This window comes from Lutra lutra, chromosome 3 (genome assembly GCF_902655055.1).
Source record: "Lutra lutra chromosome 3, mLutLut1.2, whole genome shotgun sequence".
Taxonomy (NCBI): Eukaryota; Metazoa; Chordata; class Mammalia; order Carnivora; family Mustelidae; genus Lutra; species Lutra lutra.
The window spans coordinates 96,981,196-97,000,269 of NC_062280.1; the positions used below are offsets into that span (position 1 = coordinate 96,981,196).

Below are 19,074 nucleotides of genomic sequence, written 5' to 3' on the forward strand. Positions count from 1 at the left end.
CACTCAAAATACAGCGGCAATGTCCACATGGCACACAAGGGAGACACTTCCTGAAGCCACCCGGCCCGGAACAGTACGTGACCTCTTCTTCATAAACCCCTCACTCTCAGAAGCAGGAAACATAACAGGCTTTCCTAACACACAGAAGATAGAGACCTAGACAAAACGCCAAGACAGAGGAATTCAGCCCAAAAGAAAGAACAGGAAAAGGTCATCATCAGGATCTAATTTAAACAGATATAAGTAATACGCCTCATCCAGAATTTAAAGGAACAATCATAAGGATACTAGCTGGGCTTGAGAAAAGCATAGAAGACAACAAGGAGTCCCTCACTACAGACATAAAAGACCTAAAAACTAGTCAGGCTGAAATGAAAAGAGCAAAAACCAAGATTCAAAACCAACTGGATGTAATGAACACAAGGATGGAAACATCAGAGGAATGAATAAGTGACAACAGATAGATACAATTATGGAAAATAATAAAGGTGAGAAGAAGAGGGAAAGACAAATATTAAATCACAAATGTAGATTTAGGGAACTCAATGGCTCCATAAAGCATAATGACATTCATATCACAGGTATGATAAAGAAGAAAGGGAAGAAGAGAGGGGAAAGGTATCAAAAGGTTTATTGGAGAAAATGATAGCTGAAAACCTCCCTAATCTGAGGAAGGAAACAGATGTTCAAATCCAGGAGTCACAGAGAACTCCCAACAAAATCAACAAAGGCAGGCCAACACCAAGAAATACCATAGCTAAATTTGCAAAATATAAAGAAAAAATCCTAAAAGCAGCAGGACAAAAACAAGTCCCTAACTTACAAGGGAAGACAAATAAGGTTAGCAGCACATCTTTCCAGAGACACTGGCAGTCCAGAATGGTCTGGCATGATATACTCAATGTGCTGAACGGGAGAAATACACAACCAAGAATACTCTATCCAAGCAAGGCTGTCATTCAGAATAGAAAAAAAGATAGTTTCCAAAATAAACAAAAACTAAAGGAGTTTTTGATCACTAAACCACGCAGAAAGAAATATTAAAGGGAACTCTTTGAGTGGGAAAGACCAAAAGCAACAAACACTAGAAAGGAACAGAAAATCTCTAGAAACAACAAGCAATAAAATGGCACTAAATTCACATCTATCAATAATTACTCCGAATGTAAATGGACTAAATGCTCCAATCAAAACACTTAGGATATCAGAATGGATTTAAAAAAAAAAGATCCATCTAAACATTGCCTACAAGAGATTCATTATAGACCTAATGACACTGGTAGATTGAAAGTGAAAGGACAGAGAACAATTTATCATGGTAACAGACATCAAAAGAAAGACAGAGTAGTCATATCAGACAAACTAGATTTTAAGTAAGACTGTAACAAGAAATGAAGACTACATAATAATAAAGGGGACAATCCAACAAGATCTAACGAGTGTAAATATGCCAAGTTGGGAGTACCCAAATACATATAACCATTAGTAAACATAAAGGAACTCATTGATAATAATACCATAATATAGGAGGGAACTTTAATACCTCACTTACATCAATGGACAGATCATCTAAGCAGAAATTCAACAAGGAAACACTTATGACAGAAATCAGAGGACACAAAGAAATGGAAAAACATTCCATGCTCATGGAGATTGGAAGAAAAATCATTGTTAAAGTGTCTATTACCACCCAATGCAATCTACAGAGTTGATGCAATCACTATCAAAATACCACCAGCATTTTCCATAGACCAGTCCATTGTTTCATAGAACAAAGAATCCTAAAAATCCTAACAGACCCCAAAAAGCCAAAACAATCTTGAAAAAGAAAAGCAAAGCTGGTGGCATCACAATTCCAGACTTCAAGTTATATTACAAAGTTGTAGTAATCAAGAGAGTATGGTACTGGCACAAAAATAGACACATATGGGGCACCTGGGTGGCTCAGTTGTTAAGCACCTACCTTTGGCTCGGGTCATGATCCCAGTGTCCTGGGATCAAGCCCCCATCGCATTCCCTGCTCAGTGGGAAGCCTGCTTTTCCCTCTTCCACTCCCCCTGCTTGTGTTCCCTCTCTCACTGTCTCTCTCTCTGTCAAATAAATAAATCTTTAAAAAAAAAAAAAATAGACACACAGATCAATGGAATAGAACAGAAAACCCCAAAACAGACTCAACAACTATACAGTCAACTCATCTTCGACAATGGAAGAAAGGATATCCAATGAAAAGAAGACAGACTCTTCCCACCACAAATGGTGTTGGGAAAACTGGTCAGCAATATGCAGAAGAACGAAACTGACCACATTATACACCATACATAAGGATAAATTCAAAATGGATACAGGACCTAACGTGAAACAGGAAACCATCAAAATCCTAGAGAACATAGGCAGCAACCTCTTTGACATCGGCAGAAGCAACATTTTCATAGATATGTCTCCTGAGGGACAGGAAACAAAAGCAAAAATGAAACAAAAAGCAAAAAGAGACTTCATCAAGTGAAAGATTATGCACAGTGAAGGAAACCATCAACAAAACTAAAAGGCAACCTTCAGAATTAGAGAAGAAATTGCAAATGACATGTGATAAAGGGCTAGTATTCATAATCTATAAAGAACTTTTTGAACTCAACACCCAAAAATAAATAATTTCTTAACAAATGGACAAAAGAGGGATGCCTGGGTGGCTCAGTTGGTTATGCATCTGCCTTCGGCTCAAGTCATGATCCCAGGGTCCTGGGATAGAGCTCCACATCTGGATTCCCTGCTTGGCGGGAAGCCTGCTTCTCCCTCTGCTGCTCCCCCTGCTTGTGCTCTCTCTCGCTCTCTCTCTCAAATAAATAAAAATCTTAAAAAAAAAAAAAAATCTGACATCCAATTCCTACATTAAAAAAAAAAAAAAAAAGGAAAGAAATGGGCAGAGGACATGGATAGGCATTTTTCCAAAGAAGGCATACAACTGTCTTAACAGATACATGAAAAGATATTCAACATCACTCATCATCAGGGAAATACAAATCAAAACTACAATGAGATATAACCTCATACCTGTCCAAACAGCTAAAAAAAACAGCACACAAAAGAACAGATGTTGGTGAGGATATAGAGAAAAAGGAACTCACTTACACTACTGGCAGGAATGCAAACTGATACAGTCACTCTGGAAAACAGTATGGAGGTTCCTCAAAAAGTTAAAAACAGAACTACACTATAATCCAACAACTACACTACTAGGTATTTACCCAATTCAAAGGGATACATGCACCTATGTGTTTATAGCAGCATTATCAACAATAGGCAAATTATGGACAGAGCCCAAAATGTCCACTGACTGATGAATGGATAAAGAAGTGGTATAGGGGCACCTGGTGGCTCAGTCAGTTAAGCATCTGCCTTCAGCTTAGGTCAAGTTCCCAGGGTTCTGGGATCAAGTCCTGTATCAGGCCCCTTGCTCAGCAGGGAGCCTGCTTCTCCCTTTCCCTCTGCCTGCCTGCCTGCCAAATATTTTTAAAAAAGAAGTTATAGGGTATAAACACACATACACAGGAATATTACTCAGCCATAAAAAGGAATGAAATCTTGACATTTGCAATGACTTAGATGGAGCTACAGTGTATTGTGCTAAGTACAGTCTGTCAGAGAAAGGCAAATACCACATGATTTCACTCATATGTGGAATTTAATAAATTCCACATTCCAAATTAATAAAGGAAAAAGATGAACATAGGGGGAGGAGGGGAAAAGGAGAGAAGAAAACCACGGAACAGACTCAACCATAGAGAACAATGTTAGGATTGCTGGAGAGGAAGTGGGCAAGGGTATGGGTTAAGAGGATAAGGGGTATTAAGGTGAGCACTTGTTGTGATGAGCAATGGGTGTTGTATGTAAGTGATGAATCACTAAATTCTACTCCTGAAACTAACATTACACTATATATCAACTGACTGGAATTTAAATTAAAATCTGGAGAAAAAAAATCTGATAAAACATATACAGGATTAACATGCTGAAAACAGTAAGACACTAATAAAAGAAATCAAAGAAGATGTAACTAACTTGAGAGACCATGTTCATAAAATGAAAGACTGCATAGCAAAGATATCAGTTCTCCCTAAACTGTCTAGAGATTTAAGGCAATTACAATCAAAATTCCAGCAGGACTTTTTTTTTTAAGATTTTATTTAGTTATTTGACAGAGACACAGCAAGAGAAGGAATACAAGCAGGTACAGTGGGAGAGGGAGAAGCAGGCTCCCTGCTGAGCAGGGAACCCAATGCGGGGCTAGATCCCAGGACTCTGGGATCATGACCTGGGCTAAAGGCAGATGCTTAACGACTGAGCCACCCAGGCACCCCGGCAGGACTTTTTGTAGATATAAATAAACCAATTCTAAAATGTAAATGGAAAAACAAAGGAGCTAGAAAAATCAAAACAAGTGAGAAAAGGAGAAATAAGAGTTGGACGAATCACACCACCTAAATTAAAGACTTAAAACTACAGAAACCAAGAACATCCAGATATATACCCACACAAATATGGCCAAATGATTTTTGACAAAGGCATAAAAGTCAGTCAATGGAAAAAGGAAGCTCTTTTCAACAAATGATAGTGGAAAACTGAACATTTATTTGCAAAAAAAGAACCGTGACCCAAAACACTTCTACAAAAAATTAACTTGAAATAGATTATAGATCTACATACAAAATGTAAAACTTTGAGAATAAAACACAGAATGGCCATAGGATCACAGTTAACATCACTAGTGAATAAGTCATGTTAATAACATGACCTTCTGATATGTGATGAAAAGGCAATTCATCTCAATGGTATTCTTTCCAAAATCCCACAACCCCAACTGTTATCAAAAGCAAAACAGAGACAAACTAAATTAAAGGACATTCTACAAAATACCTGACTCAACCTCCTCAAAACTGTTGAGATGAAAAATAAGGAAAGACTGAGACACTTTCAAAGACCTGAGACAAACTAAAAAGACATGATGACTAAATGCCTGGATCCTAAATCAGAAAATGGACTTTAGTGGAAAAACTAATTAAAGTTAAGCTAATAACAAGGGACCAATGTTGGTTTCTCAGTTTTGACATACTATCATGGTAATATAAGCTGCTAACAGTAGGAAGCGCTGGGTGAGGATATACCAGAACACACTGCACTATCTTTAAAACTTTCTATAAATGTAAAATAAACCAAAAATTTTTTTTTTCAGTTTATTTTTAAAACATAGGAGAAAACTCTGGGACGTGGTGCAAAGAGTTCTTAGACAAGGCACTGAAACATGACCCATAAAGCAAAAAATTAATAAGTTGACAGGACAACACACCTATTACAATGGCTAAAATAAAAAATACTGGCAGCAAATGCTGATGAGTACAAAGAGCAAATGGAACTTTCATACATTGCTGGTGGAAATGCAAAATGTTCAGTCACTCAGGAAATCAGTTTGGTCATTTCTTTTTTTTTTTTTTTTAATTGTTTTTAATTCCAGTATAGTTAACATACAATGTTACACTAGTTTCAGGTGTACAATATAGTGACTCAACAATTCCATACATCACCCAGGGCTCATTATGACACATGAACTCCTGAATTCCCATCACCTATTTCATCCATCACCCCACCCACCTTCCCATCAGTTTGTTCTCTATAATTTTGTTTCTTGGTTTATCTTTTTTTTTCTTTCGTTCATTTGTTTTATTAAATGCTACACGAATGAAGTCATGTGATATTTGTCCTTATGACTTATTTCACCAGCTCTAGCTCCATCCATGATGTTGCAAATGGCAAGATTTCATTCTTCTTACGGTTGAGTAACATTCCACTGTGTCTGTGTCTGTGTGCATGTGTGTGCACACACACATCTTCTTTATCCATTCATCTATCCTCGGACACACTTAGACTGCTTTCTTATCCTGGCTCTTGCAAATAATGCTGCTATTTAAACACAGGGATCCACGTATTCCTCTGAATAAGTGTTTTCATATGTTGGGGGTAAATATGCAGTAGTGTGATGACTGGATTATAGGGTAGTTCTATTTTCAACTTTCTGAGGAACCTCCATACTGTTTGCCCTAATGGCTACACCAGTCTGCATTCCTACCAACAGTGCAAGAGGGGTCCTTTTTCTCCACATTCTCATCAACACTTATGGTTTCTTGTGTTTTTGACTTCAGCCATTCTGACAGTTGTGTGGTGGTATCTCATTGTAGTTTTGATCTTCATCTCCTTGATGATGAGCGATGTTGAGCATCTTTTCACATGTCTGTTTGGCCATCTGGATGTCTTTTTTGAAGAAATGTCTGTTCATGCTTGCCCATTTTTTAATTGGGTTGATTTTTGGGTTTTCAGTTGTATCAGTTCTTTAATATATTTTGGATATTAACCCTTTGTGGGATAGATCATTTGAAAATATCTTTCCCAATCAGTAGGTTGCCTTTTAGTTTGCTGTTTCCTTCATTGTGCAGAAGCTTTATATTTTGATGCAATTGCAATAATATGTTTTGGACAATTTTTATAAAGTTAAAAATAAACACCATATAACTAGCAATCTCAACCCAATCTTAGCCCAGTGAACTAAAAATGTACTTTCACACAAAAATCTGTGCACATATATTTGTAACAGCTCTAATCATAAATGCCCAAACCTAGAAACAGCCTTAATATCCTTCAACAAGTGAATGAATAAACAAACTGTGGTATACCCTTACAAGAGAATACTACTCAGCAATAAAAAGGAATAAGCTACTGATACAGAATTACTTAAAAGGATCTTGAAAGCATTGCATTACATGGAAAGAAACTAGTCTCAAACAATTACTATATGATTCTATCTCTATGACATTCTTGAAAAGACAAAGCTCTCAAAACTAAAAATATATCATTAATTGCCAGAAATAATAATGGACAAGAAGAGTTTTTTTAGGAGGTTACACTTTGTTGTATATCCTGATTATAGTAGTAGTTTTTAAAAATCTATACATATGTATTGAAGGTCAATGAACTATTCATTAAAAAAAAAAGTCAATTTTACTATATGCTAATTTTTAAAGTAAAAAATTTTTTTAGTAAATGTAAAGGTTAAAAAAAACTACTAACAAGTGATTTTCATTAATATGAAGAAATATATCACTAACAAGTACTTCATTAATACATAGAAAGGTTTTGCTTATTTATTCAACAAATGTTTTTAAACTATGGACTATGTGTCAAACCCGGTTTTAGGAAATAAATACCAAAAAGCTGAAAAGAATGAATATGTTTTATCTGTGGAATGGACATGAATTGGGGGAGACTAGATGTAAGACTGTAATGGGTTACATAATGTTCCCTCAAAATTCATGTCTATTTAGAAACTTGAAAAAAAACAGCTGAACAGAAATTATGTAACAGCACTCAGAGTCTGGTAAACATACTATGTACCATTATTTTACTAAATCCTCGCAGTTACTCTGAAAGGTACCTATTATTTATTATTCTGTCTTTACCATCTCAGAGAAGTTAAGTAATTTTCCCAAAGTTGACAATAAGTATTGAGCTAGAAATTAAACCTAAGTGTGTTTAATTCAGTGTCTGGCCAAATAGTAGGTATTCAATTAATGCTGAGTGAATGAATACATACAAAGTCATGTTCTATGAATCGTGCTGCCTTCTGAGGTATTCTTTCATTTTAAATGTATATATTCACATTTTAAAAGATCAGAAGAGAATCTGGATGGATTAAATTAATGGCAATGTACTAAATTCTCTTATATTTGTTTAAGTTGTTTAAGTTCACAGTTACTAAAAGATCACACTAAAATGACAGGCATACTTATGAAACAATATCCAGTTTATGTGCATCTGCAATTAGTTTTTTTTAGTGTGCTACAGTCTACTTGTTATAGTAATCACACTAGCATGAAAAGAAAAGAAGCAAAGATATCATTTTTTCCTTTCTTAAAAATTCTTTAATAAAAAATCAAGGGGTGCCTGGGTGGCTCAGTTGGTTAAGCATCCGACTCCTGATTTCAGCTCAGGTCATGATCTCAGGGGCATTGGGTTCCTTGCCTACTATGGAGTCTGCTTGAGGATTCTCCCTCTCCCTCTGCCTCTCCCCCCACTTGCATATCCATTCTCTCTCTCTCTCAACTAAATATATAAATAAATCTTATTAAAAAAAGAAATTAAAAGACCAACTCACACCAACACACTAATGTAAAACCAGTATATAAATTTATTTTAACTAGGTCTTTCTTGATCACACATTCACACTTGAGACATTTTGGTAGTGGTATGCTTCAACACCACCCCTACCAAAATAAGATAATGCCCTTTTAAGTGTGATGTACCTCTTATATTAACTTATCACATTTATAATTAAGATATAGTGAGAGGTGCCTGGGTGGCTCAATGAGTTAAAGCCTCTGCCTTCGGCTCAGGTCATGATCCCAGGGACCTGGGATCGAGCCCCATATCAGGCTCTCTAATCAGTGATAAGCCTGCTTCCCCCTCTCTCTCTGCCTGCCTCTCTGCCTACTTGTGATCTCTGTCAAATAAATAAATAAAATCTTAAAAAAAAAAAAAAAGAATGGCCTGCATGCAAGGCTAACCTTCAGCAGGCTTCTAGGAATTTGGATTTTGAGAGTGTTCTCAAAAAACTCTCCAATGAGAGTTACTGTGCTTAATCTGTTTGTACAAACAGTGTGGTTTATGCTAAACACCTGCTCCCCTTCTGGGAGTCTGAAATTTTGTTATGTACCAGTCAAAGGGTGCCAGCCCCCAAATATAAACCCTAAGAGCTGAGCCTCTAACAAGCTTCCCTGATAGAAAACATCTCATAGGTGTTGTCACAACTTGTTGCTAAGGAAATTAAGTATGTTCTGTGTGACTCCATTAGGAAAGAACTCAAACACGAATTCCTCCAAACTTTGCCTCAGCCACCTTTTTCCTGTGCTAATTCTGTTTGCAGATTTCGTTGTAATAAATCATAGTAAGTGTACCCATATGCTGAGTTTTGTGCATCTTCCTAGCAAATCACTGAGCCTGGGGGAGATGTTGGGGTCACCCCAAACCACATACTAAAAGTTACCTGAGTAAAAGTATACCTACCATCTTACCAGGCAATGTGCTCTTGGAGGAAAGTCATTATTCATACACAACAAATCTTGCATAGATTGTGGAATAACATCTACAAAAACATTTAATAATGAAAAAATTAGTATGTTCACTCTAAGACAAAATTTTATAACAATGACTGAAAAAAAAATCACATTATGTAACATATCTTGCTAGTCCATGTAGTTTTGCAATTGCTCAAGGATTTATATCTAGGACTTGCTCTACGATTTGGGGTGACAGAGATGTCTCTTTCCCACTGTCTTATTTCAAAAAAGCCAGCCTCTAAAAACAAAAAGTATTATTCCTACATGTATATTTTCCTTTTTTCTAAGTCATGACTCAAACGTTTCCTCATCCTTCCTACAAAGCCACATTTTATCTGTTCTTCTTGGTCTGCCCTTGTCCCTACTTTTCTTCAAAATTTTACTTAGAATCCTGTCAACACTTTATCATCTCCTATGGCTAGTCTTTGCTAGCCTCTGGCCATTTACAGAAGGGCTTCTTATAACCACTAAACAAGGATATCTCAGTCGTTAAGTATCTGCCTTCAGCTCAGGTCATGATCCTAGGACGGAGCCTAGGACGGAGCCCCATACTGGGCTCCCTGCTCAGCTGGAAGCGTGCTTCTCCCTCTCCCTCTCCCACTCCCCCTGCTTGTGTTCCCTCTCTCACTGTGTCTCTCCCTATCAAATATCAAATAAATAAAATCTTACAAAACAGAAAACAAAAATTAAAAAAAAAACACTAACCAGGTTCCCACTTTTTACCCATGCATCTTTAAGCACTTGTATTGCCATTTATAATAAGACAGTGACATAAATGATCCTTAGTTATGCATAAATTCATAATAAATTCAAAGTATAAAGAATATTTGTTCATAAAAATATTTCCTTTTATTATAGAGCCATAATTCCTTAGGAAATATCTATTTTCTTAATTTTCAAAAAGAATAAATAGGAGAACACTCATGATGATGCTTTAACTGAAGCAATGAGCAACCCAACAAAATAAAAGATCAGTGCTCAAAACTTCTGACATCTGATAGCATAATTTTAAATATGTATCTCCAAATTAAATGAGTTGATGATTTACTTGTAACTTCTATCATTAGGTATAGCTTTAATCACAACCAAATTAAAACTGCACAATACATATACACATGCAATAATAATGACATAAGTAACCCAAATCTATTCATCTTCTCTCATACCACAGTCCCCTATACGAGTTTACCTTAGAAAAACTGATTCTAAGCCTCGTCATTATAACAGCTTTTCCTTGATGTATGATCTTCCCTCAAATTACCAGCCCTCAAGATTTCTCTACTTTTAACAGTTCCTTCTTTAGTCAGCAGAATGTAGGACCTGGCAATCTCTGGGCTATTATCAGACTTCCCATCAGTTGCATATATTTCCCTCATCTACTTACTCCTGAAGTACACATATTCATATTTTGGTGTAATTATTTTATTTAGTGTATAATTGTCTTATATATGTGTATAGATGGTCAATGTTATCTGTCCTAGTTTATGAATCTGAATATATGTGCTAACTACTTTATTGTTTCTAAAAAGAATGCATATAATACAAAAGGTTATATAATTTTATTCCTATACAAGAAAAGGTACAAATATTTCAGGCCTACAGTTACAAATGATAATCTGTTTTAAGCAGAAAAACTTTTTTCCTTAATTTATTTTTTCAATTGAAATATAACTGACATTTAACATTATATTACTGTCAGGTATACAACATCATAACAACTCATTAATTGTATACACTGCAAAATGATCACCGTAAGTCTAGTCAACATCTGTCACCAGTTAACAACAAAATTTTTTTTTTTTTTTTTTTTTCCCAAAAATTTCCTTGTCATAAGAACTTTTACAACTTAGGGGCACCTGGGTGGCTCAGTGGGTTAAGCCTCTGCCTTCAGCTCAGGTCATGATCCCAGGGTCCTGGGATCGAGCCCCGCATCGGGCTCTCTGCTCTGCAGGGAGCCTGCTTCCTCCTGCCTCTCTCTCTCTGCCTGCCTCTCTGCCTACTTGTAATATCTGACTGTCAAATAAATAAATAAAATCTTTAAAAAAAAAAAAAAAAAAAAGAACTTTTACAACTTAATCTCTGAGCAACTTTCACATATATGATACAGTACGATTAACTATAGTTACCATGCTGGACATTAATTACATCCCGGTGACTTATTTATTTTATAACTGTAAATGTGTACTTTGACCTCTTTCATCCATGTTGCCCACCCCTCAACCTCCACCTCTGGGAACCACCAATCTATTCTCATAAATGTAAGTCTGATGAGTTTTGTTTTCATTTTTTTTTTTTTTAGATTCTACATATAAGAGATATCATACAATATCTGTCTTTCTCTTATTTCACTTAGCATAATATCATCAATTGCCCGAAAAACTAACACACATTCTGCATATTTATTTTTTAAGTGAGTAAAGAAGGGTATTTGACTGACAGCTCCAAGATTCATAATTTTCCAATACCTTGGTCTCTCACTATTATATGCTACTCTACCTCAAGGAAGAGATTTTGGGGGGTGCCTGGGTGGCTCAGTCAGTTGAGTGTCTGCCCTCGGCTCCTGAATTCTAATCCATCTGATCTGACTACAAAATTTGGGGTATAACCAAAACACTACACTGATAAATCAGAAAATAACTTTTATTTTTAAATCCTTCAAATCCCAGCTTATTGCTTAATTCTTCATTACATCTTCCCTGATCTCTCTTCAGGTAGAACTGATCGTTTCTTCTCTGAATTCCAGTAGCACTTTTTCTGGGCTCTATGATGGCACTTATCATTTTCTATCTCCTATGACCATTAGTTATTTATAGACCATATATCCCTTACTGGACCGTAAATTTCTTTTTTTTTTTAAATGATTTTATTTATTTATTTGTTAGAGAGAGAGGGAGAGAGAGCAAGCACAGGCAGACAGAATGGCAGGCAGAGGCAGAGGGAGAAGCAGGCTCCCTGATGAGCAAGGAGCCCGATGTGGGACTCGATCCCAGGACGCTGGGATCATGACCTGAGCCGAAGGCAGCTGCTTAACCAACTGAGCCACCCAGGCGTCCCCCGTAAATTTCTTTTAACTGGGGGTTAAAAGTGCACGCAATAAATATTTTGCTAATCTAATTAATTTTGAAACGCTGCTATGACTGTTCCTCTAAAAAGATCATATTCTATTTCAGATGCAGTGAAACAACTTCGCAAATGTAAAACATCTCCAGAGGACACTATTTAATTAAGAGAACTAAATTCATAATTCAAAATTATAATCACTCTTACAGTCAAGAGTTTCAAAATATGTAGTTAACAACTTACCTTCCAATATTTCATCCTTTCCTTCTTTATCAGTGGAATCTTGTACAAGATAATGATGAGTGATTGAGAACTTGAAGTCAGCAAAGGAAATTTCATCTGATTTCTCTTCCCATGTGCCAGAAGTAAATATACCCTATATTTAACAATAAAATGGGAAAAACATCTTCAAGGAAGTTCCCTTAAAATATTAACTATCCAGAGACATACAAAATTATAATTTTTGAATAATTTTTGTAAGATATACATATAAAATCAAGAATATACAGTAAGTCCCATGCCTCTTACGTTAAAAAAAAAAAACCCTTTCTACCATTAGCAGAATCTCTGAGTTACTTTCAGCTGAGAACGGTAACATTTCATAAATTTTAAAATTTAGGAAAAAATATGGCAGCAAAATATACTTTTATCATAAAAAATCTCAAATCTGATATCACTATAAAGTACAGAGCTTTACTGGACATCAGAAATTGCTTAATAAAAAGCAGTTTGTAGAATCAACTTGAGTGACATGACATTTGTAGGACTTACTTCCTTAACATATTTCTGCAACCTCCTTTAGCAAGCTTTGGTATTTAAATATTTTCATTTAAATAGTAATTCTTGACTGGAAAACATTTTAATTTAAAGTTCCAAAGATCCCCCTGACTTATACAACATAATCATAAAAAAGGATTTTTCCCATTTTCTAATCTCCCATAGCTATTCCTACCACTGGAGAGGAGGTATATAGTCACTGCAGCAGAGTACCACTATGAGGCAGGAAATACCAACCCAGCAACTTGCCAAGCAAAGACAGTTCCAAACTAGACAGAAAATATGTAAGGAATGAGTCTGTGAGTTGTTGGGTTTTTATAAAAAGTGTTTTCATGGGGCGCCTGGGTGGCTCAGTGGGTTAAAGCCTCTGCCTTCAGCTCAGGTCATGATCCCAGGGTCCTGGGATCGAGCCCTGCATCGGGCTCTCTGCTAGGCGGGGAGTCTGCTTCCTCCTCTCTATGACTGCCTCTCTGCCTACATGTAATCTCTTGTCTGTCAAATAAATAAATAAATAAATCTTTAAAAAAAAAAAGTGTTTTCATGATCATACCTAATGTAGAACACTCAAATTTTTTATATGTGTTTCTGGCAAAGTATTTGTAATTCTGAATGGAGTTAAATCATATTTTAAATATCTTACAGGTATATTATGTTAATATATCAAACACCAATCTTTTTATTAAGAGAAAAACCACCACGTATGATACATATCAAAACCTATAATTTTATATGTTGGGTTTCTCTAAAGTAAGGTTAACCTGTATTGAATTAAGATATTGGGACGCCTGGGTGGCTCAGTTGGTCGAGCAGCTGCCTTCGGCTCAGGTCATGATCCCGGCGTTCTGGGATCGAGTCCCGCATCAGGCTCCTTGCTCGGCGGGGAGCCTGCTTCTCCCTCTGCCTCTGCCTGCCATTCTGTCTGCCTGTGCTCGCTCTCTCTCCCTCTCTCTCTCTGACAAATAAATAAATAAAATCTTTAAAAAAAAAAAAAAGATATATATGGCCCATACCAAAATTCTCAAATTGTATACTTAAGAGCTTGGTGTGCTACGAGGAATGCCCACTATAAAGCAATTAAGGCTAAAACTAAGGACAAGGGCAAAGTCCAGAAAATGAGAGAAAAGCACATTCTTCAAGCTTACAGAAAAGCTGAAATACTCTACTTAAATGATATGAAGAAACACTACCTGATCCTAATTTTGGATTCTGAGAATTACTGTCAACCTTACCAACAGCCATCTCAAGGAGGATTTGCTTGTATTCAATAAACAAGTGGTATCCAGGTTCTGGCTCCCAAATAGACTTTTTAAGATAATCAGTTCAACAAAAAACAATACTCTAATCTGCCTCCTTCAATTCCATTATGATGAAGTCCTTTGACACCAAATTTTAGTATGGTATATATTTATGATTAGAATCAGAAATGACAGCTATGATTCAAAATTAATCTAGTGATTCATCAAAAATAACCTCTGAGGGCACCGATCAGACAATAAAAAAGAAACAAGCATATATAATGGAAAGAAATAAAACTGTCTGCATTCACAATGATTTGATATGTACCTAGAATATCCAAAGCAATGTACAAACTACTAAAACTAACTGATGAGCTTAGGAAGTTAAGAATTCAAGATCAATATACAAAAACCATCTGTATTTTTATATACAGACAGCAAACACTTAGAAAATGATTTTTTTTATTAACATATATTATTTGCCTCAGGGGTACAGGTCTGTGAATCCTCAGTCTTACACAATCCATCCACAGCACTCACAACAGCACACACCCTCCCCAATGTCCATAACCCAGCCACCCTATCCCTTCCCCCCAAGTCCCCCAGCAACCCTCAGTTTGTTTCCTGAGATTAAGAGTCTCTTATGGTTTGTCTCCCTCCCTGGTCCCACCGGAAAATGATTTAATACCATTCTTACAACATCCAAAATAAATTAACTAGAAATACATGTAACAAAAGATGAGCAAGAATTCTACCTAAGAATGCTTCAAAACATTGATAAGTGATTATTAAAGACCTAAAGAGAGCTCAATGTACTTGGATTGGAAGACACAACAGCACTAAGATGTCATTCTCCTCAAATAGATCTATAAATTCAACACCATCCTAATCAAAATCCCAGCAGGCATTTTATAGAAATTGACAAGCTGATTCTAAAACTAAAATGAAATCCAAAGGACCTAAAATACCTAAAATAATTCTGATGAAAAATATACTACCTAATTTTAAGACTTATTTTGCTATTGTAATTAAGACTACTATAGTAGTGGCATAAAGACAAATAGATCATTTAAACATAAACAAACATAAACATAAACAAGTCCGGAAATACATTCACACATCCATTTTACAACAGAGGAGCTACTGCAATTCAGTAGGGAAAGGGAAAGGATGGTCTTTTCAACAAACGGTCCTGAAATAATAAGATATTCAAATAGAGGAAAAGGAAAAGAGGAAAACAGAGAACTGTCTTTACAAACTTGAGATTGGCAAAGACTCCTTTGACAGGGCTCAAAAGGCACTAATAATAAAATCAAAAATTAAGAAAATGAGGAATACCCAAATACATAAAATACATAAAATAACAAACATAAAAGAACTAATCGATAATAATACAGTAACAGTATGGGGCTTTAGCACCCCATTCACATCAATGGACAGATCATCTACCTAACCAGAAAATCATCAACAAAACAATGGCTTTGAATGACACACTGGTACAAATGGATTTAACAGATAAATTAGATATTTAACAGATATTATTATGCAGGATATTCCATCATATGAAAGTAGAATACACCTTCTTTTTAAGTGTACATACAACATTTTCCAGAACAGATCACATATTAGGCCACAAAACAAGCCTCAACAAATTCAAAAAGACTGAAGATATACCATGTATCTTTTCTGACAACACTATGAAACTAGAAGTCAACCACAAGAAAAAATCTGGAAAGACCATAAATACATGGACATTAAATAACATGCTAATAACCAATAAATGAGTCAACGAGGAAATAAAAGAAGAAATAATAATGTACATGGGGGAAAAAAAGAAAATGAAAATGTAACAGTTCAAACCTTTGGGATATATGAAAATCTGTTTTAAAAGGGAAGTTTAGGGGCACCTGGGTGGCTCAGTGGGTTAAAGCCTCTGCCTTCAGCTCAGGTCGTGATCCCAGGGTCCTGGGATCAAGCCCCGTATCGGCTCTCTACTCAGTGGGGAGCCTGCTTCCTCCTCTCTCTCTCTCTCTCTGCCTGCCTCTCCGCCTACTTGTGATTTCTCTCTCTCTCTGTCAAATAAATAAAAAAAAAAAAATTAAAAAAAAAAAGGGAAGTTTATAGGAACAGGTCTACCTCGAGAAGCAAGAAAAATCTCAAATAACCTAATGTTACATGTAAGGGAGCTTTTGTAAAAAGAACAATTAACAAAACCTAAAACCAACAGAAGGCAGGAAATAATAAAGATAAATAAATAAATAAAGCAGAAATAAATGAAACAGAAACGTTAAAAAAAAACCCGGGGCGCCTGGGTGGCTCAGTGGGTTGAGCCGTTGCCTTCGGCTCAGGTCATGATCCCAGGTACTGGGTTCGAGCCCCGCATCGGGCTTTCTGCTCAGCAGGGAGCCTGCTTCCTCCTCTCTCTCTGCCTGCCTCTCTGCTTACTTGTGGTTTCTGTCAAATAAATAAATAAAATCTTTAAAAAAAAAAAAAAAAAAACCACTAGAACATACCAATGAAACCAGGAGCTGGTTCTTTAAGGGGAAAAAAAAAAAATCAATAAAATTGAAAAATCTCTAGCCAGACTGATCAATAAAAAAAGAGGACCCAAATAAATAAAGCCACAAATGAGAGAAGAGAAATAAAAATATCAAATATCAAAGAAATACAAACAATTATAAGAGAATATTATGAAAAACTATATGCCAACAAATTAGGACAACCTAGAAGAAATGTAAAATTCCTAGAAACATATAAACTATCAAAACTGAAACAAGAAGAAATAGTAAATTTGAAAAGACCAATAACCAGCAAAGGAATTAAATCCATATTCAAAGTCCAGGACCAGAGGGCTTCACAGGCGAATTCTACCAAACCTTAAAGAGCTGGGATGCCTAGGTGGCTCAGTTGTTAAAACATCTGCCTTTGTTTGGCTCAGGTCATGATCCCTGGGGTCCTGGAATCAAGTCCTAAGTTGGACTTCTTTTTTTTTTTTTTTTTAAGACTTTATTTATTTATTTGACAGACGGAGATCACAAGTAGACAGAGAAGCAGGCAGAGAGAGAAGAGGAAGCCGACTCCCTGCTGGGCAGAGGGCCTGATGCAGGGCTCGATCCCAGGACCCTGGGATCATGACCTGAGCCGAAGGCAGAGGCTTTAAGCCACTGAGCCACCCAGGCACCCACTAAGTTGGGCTTCTTGAGGGAGCCTGCTTCTCCCTCTGCTTGTGCTCTCTCTCTCTCTCTGACAAATACATAAAATCTTTTTTTTTTCAAAGATTTTATTTATTTATTTGACAGAAATCACAAGTAGGCAGAGAGGCAGGCAGAGAGAGACAGAGAAGCAGGCTCCCTGCTGAGCAGAGAGCCCCATGTGGCACTCGATCCCAGGACCCTGGGATCATGACCCGAGCTGAAGGCAGAGGCTTTAACCCACTGAGCCACCCAGGCACCCAATACATAAAATCTTTAATAAATAAATAAATAAGAGTTAATATCTATTCTTCTCAGGTGCTTGGGTGGCTCAATCAGTTAAGTGTCTGCCTTCAGCTCAGGTCATGATCCCCAAGATCCTGGAATCAAGTCCTATATCAGGCTCCCCTCAGCAGGGAGTTTGCTTCTCCCTCTCCTTTTCCCCCTCCCCCCACACTTGTGTTCTCTCACTTACTAGGCACTCCCTCCCAAATAAATATTTTTTTAAATATTTTTTTAAAAAAATCTATTCCTCTCAAACTATTCCAAAATACAGAAAAGGAAAACTTCCAAATTCATTCCAACAGGCCAGTGTTATCCTAATACCAAAACCAGACACCACAAAAGAAGAGAAATACAGACAAATATTCCTTGAAGAACACAGAAGCAAAAATACTAAACAGAATCTAGCAAACTGAATACAACAACCATTTAAAAAAAAAATTCATTCACCCCAAGCAAGTGGGATTTATTCCCAGGATACAAGGGTGGTTAAATATTTGCAAATCAATCAAAGTGATGCATCACCCCAATAAGAGGAAGTATAAAACCCATATGATCATTTCAGTAATGGAGAAAAAGAATCTGACAAAGTACAACATCAACTTATGCTACAAACCCTCAATAAAGTATGTTTAGAGGAAACTACATCAACATAATAAAGGCCTGATATGAAAAACTCACAACTAACCACCATGCCTAAATGGGGAAAAACAGAGCTTTTCCCCTAAGGTCAAGAACAAGACAAGGGTGGCCACTCTGACCACTTTCACTCAACATAGTACTGGAAGTGCCAGTCACAGCAATCAAACAACAACAAAAAAAAATCAAAGGTTTCCAAATCAGTGAAAAACAAGTCAAACTTTCACTATTTGCAGATGACATGATACTATATAGAGGAAACCCAAAAGATGCCACCAAAAAACTGCTTAGAACTCATTAATGAATTCAGTAAAGTTGTAGGATACAAAATCAAGGTACAGAAATCTGTTGCATTCCTTTTTTTTTTTTTTTTTTAATTTATTAATTTGGGCGCCTGGGTGGCTCAGTGGGTTAAGCCTCTGCCTTCGGCTCAGGTCATGATCTCAGGGTCCTGGAATCGAGTCCCACATGGGGCTCTGCTTGGCAGGGAGCCGGCTTCCTCCTCTCTCTCTCTGCCTGCCTCTCTGCCTACTTGTGATCTCTGTCTGTCAAAGAAATAAATAAAATCTTAAAAAAAAAAAAGATTTTATTAATTTGACAGAGATAGAGACAGCAAGAGAGAGAACACAAGCAGGGGGAGTGGGAAAGGGAAAGCATGGGAGAAGCAGGGCTTCCAGCTGAACAGGGAGCAGTATGCCGGCCAATCCCAGGACTCTGGGATCAGGACCTGAG

The 19,074-nt window shown here is 36.6% G+C and overlaps 1 protein-coding gene across 2 annotated transcripts in view; it reads right to left on the reverse strand.

Annotated features, from left to right (window-relative positions):
- Positions 1 to 19,074, reverse strand: part of RAB3GAP1 (RAB3 GTPase activating protein catalytic subunit 1) — a 116,546-nt gene that overhangs the window by 72,851 nt on the left and 24,621 nt on the right. For both annotated transcript variants that reach the window (XM_047722510.1, XM_047722511.1), the window contains exons 4-5: positions 12,462 to 12,594; positions 9,106 to 9,184 (exon numbers count right to left, since the gene is read on the reverse strand). In XM_047722510.1, coding sequence (XP_047578466.1) covers positions 9,106 to 9,184; positions 12,462 to 12,594 — 212 coding nt within the window. The remainder of the gene's footprint in view (positions 1 to 9,105; positions 9,185 to 12,461; positions 12,595 to 19,074) is intronic.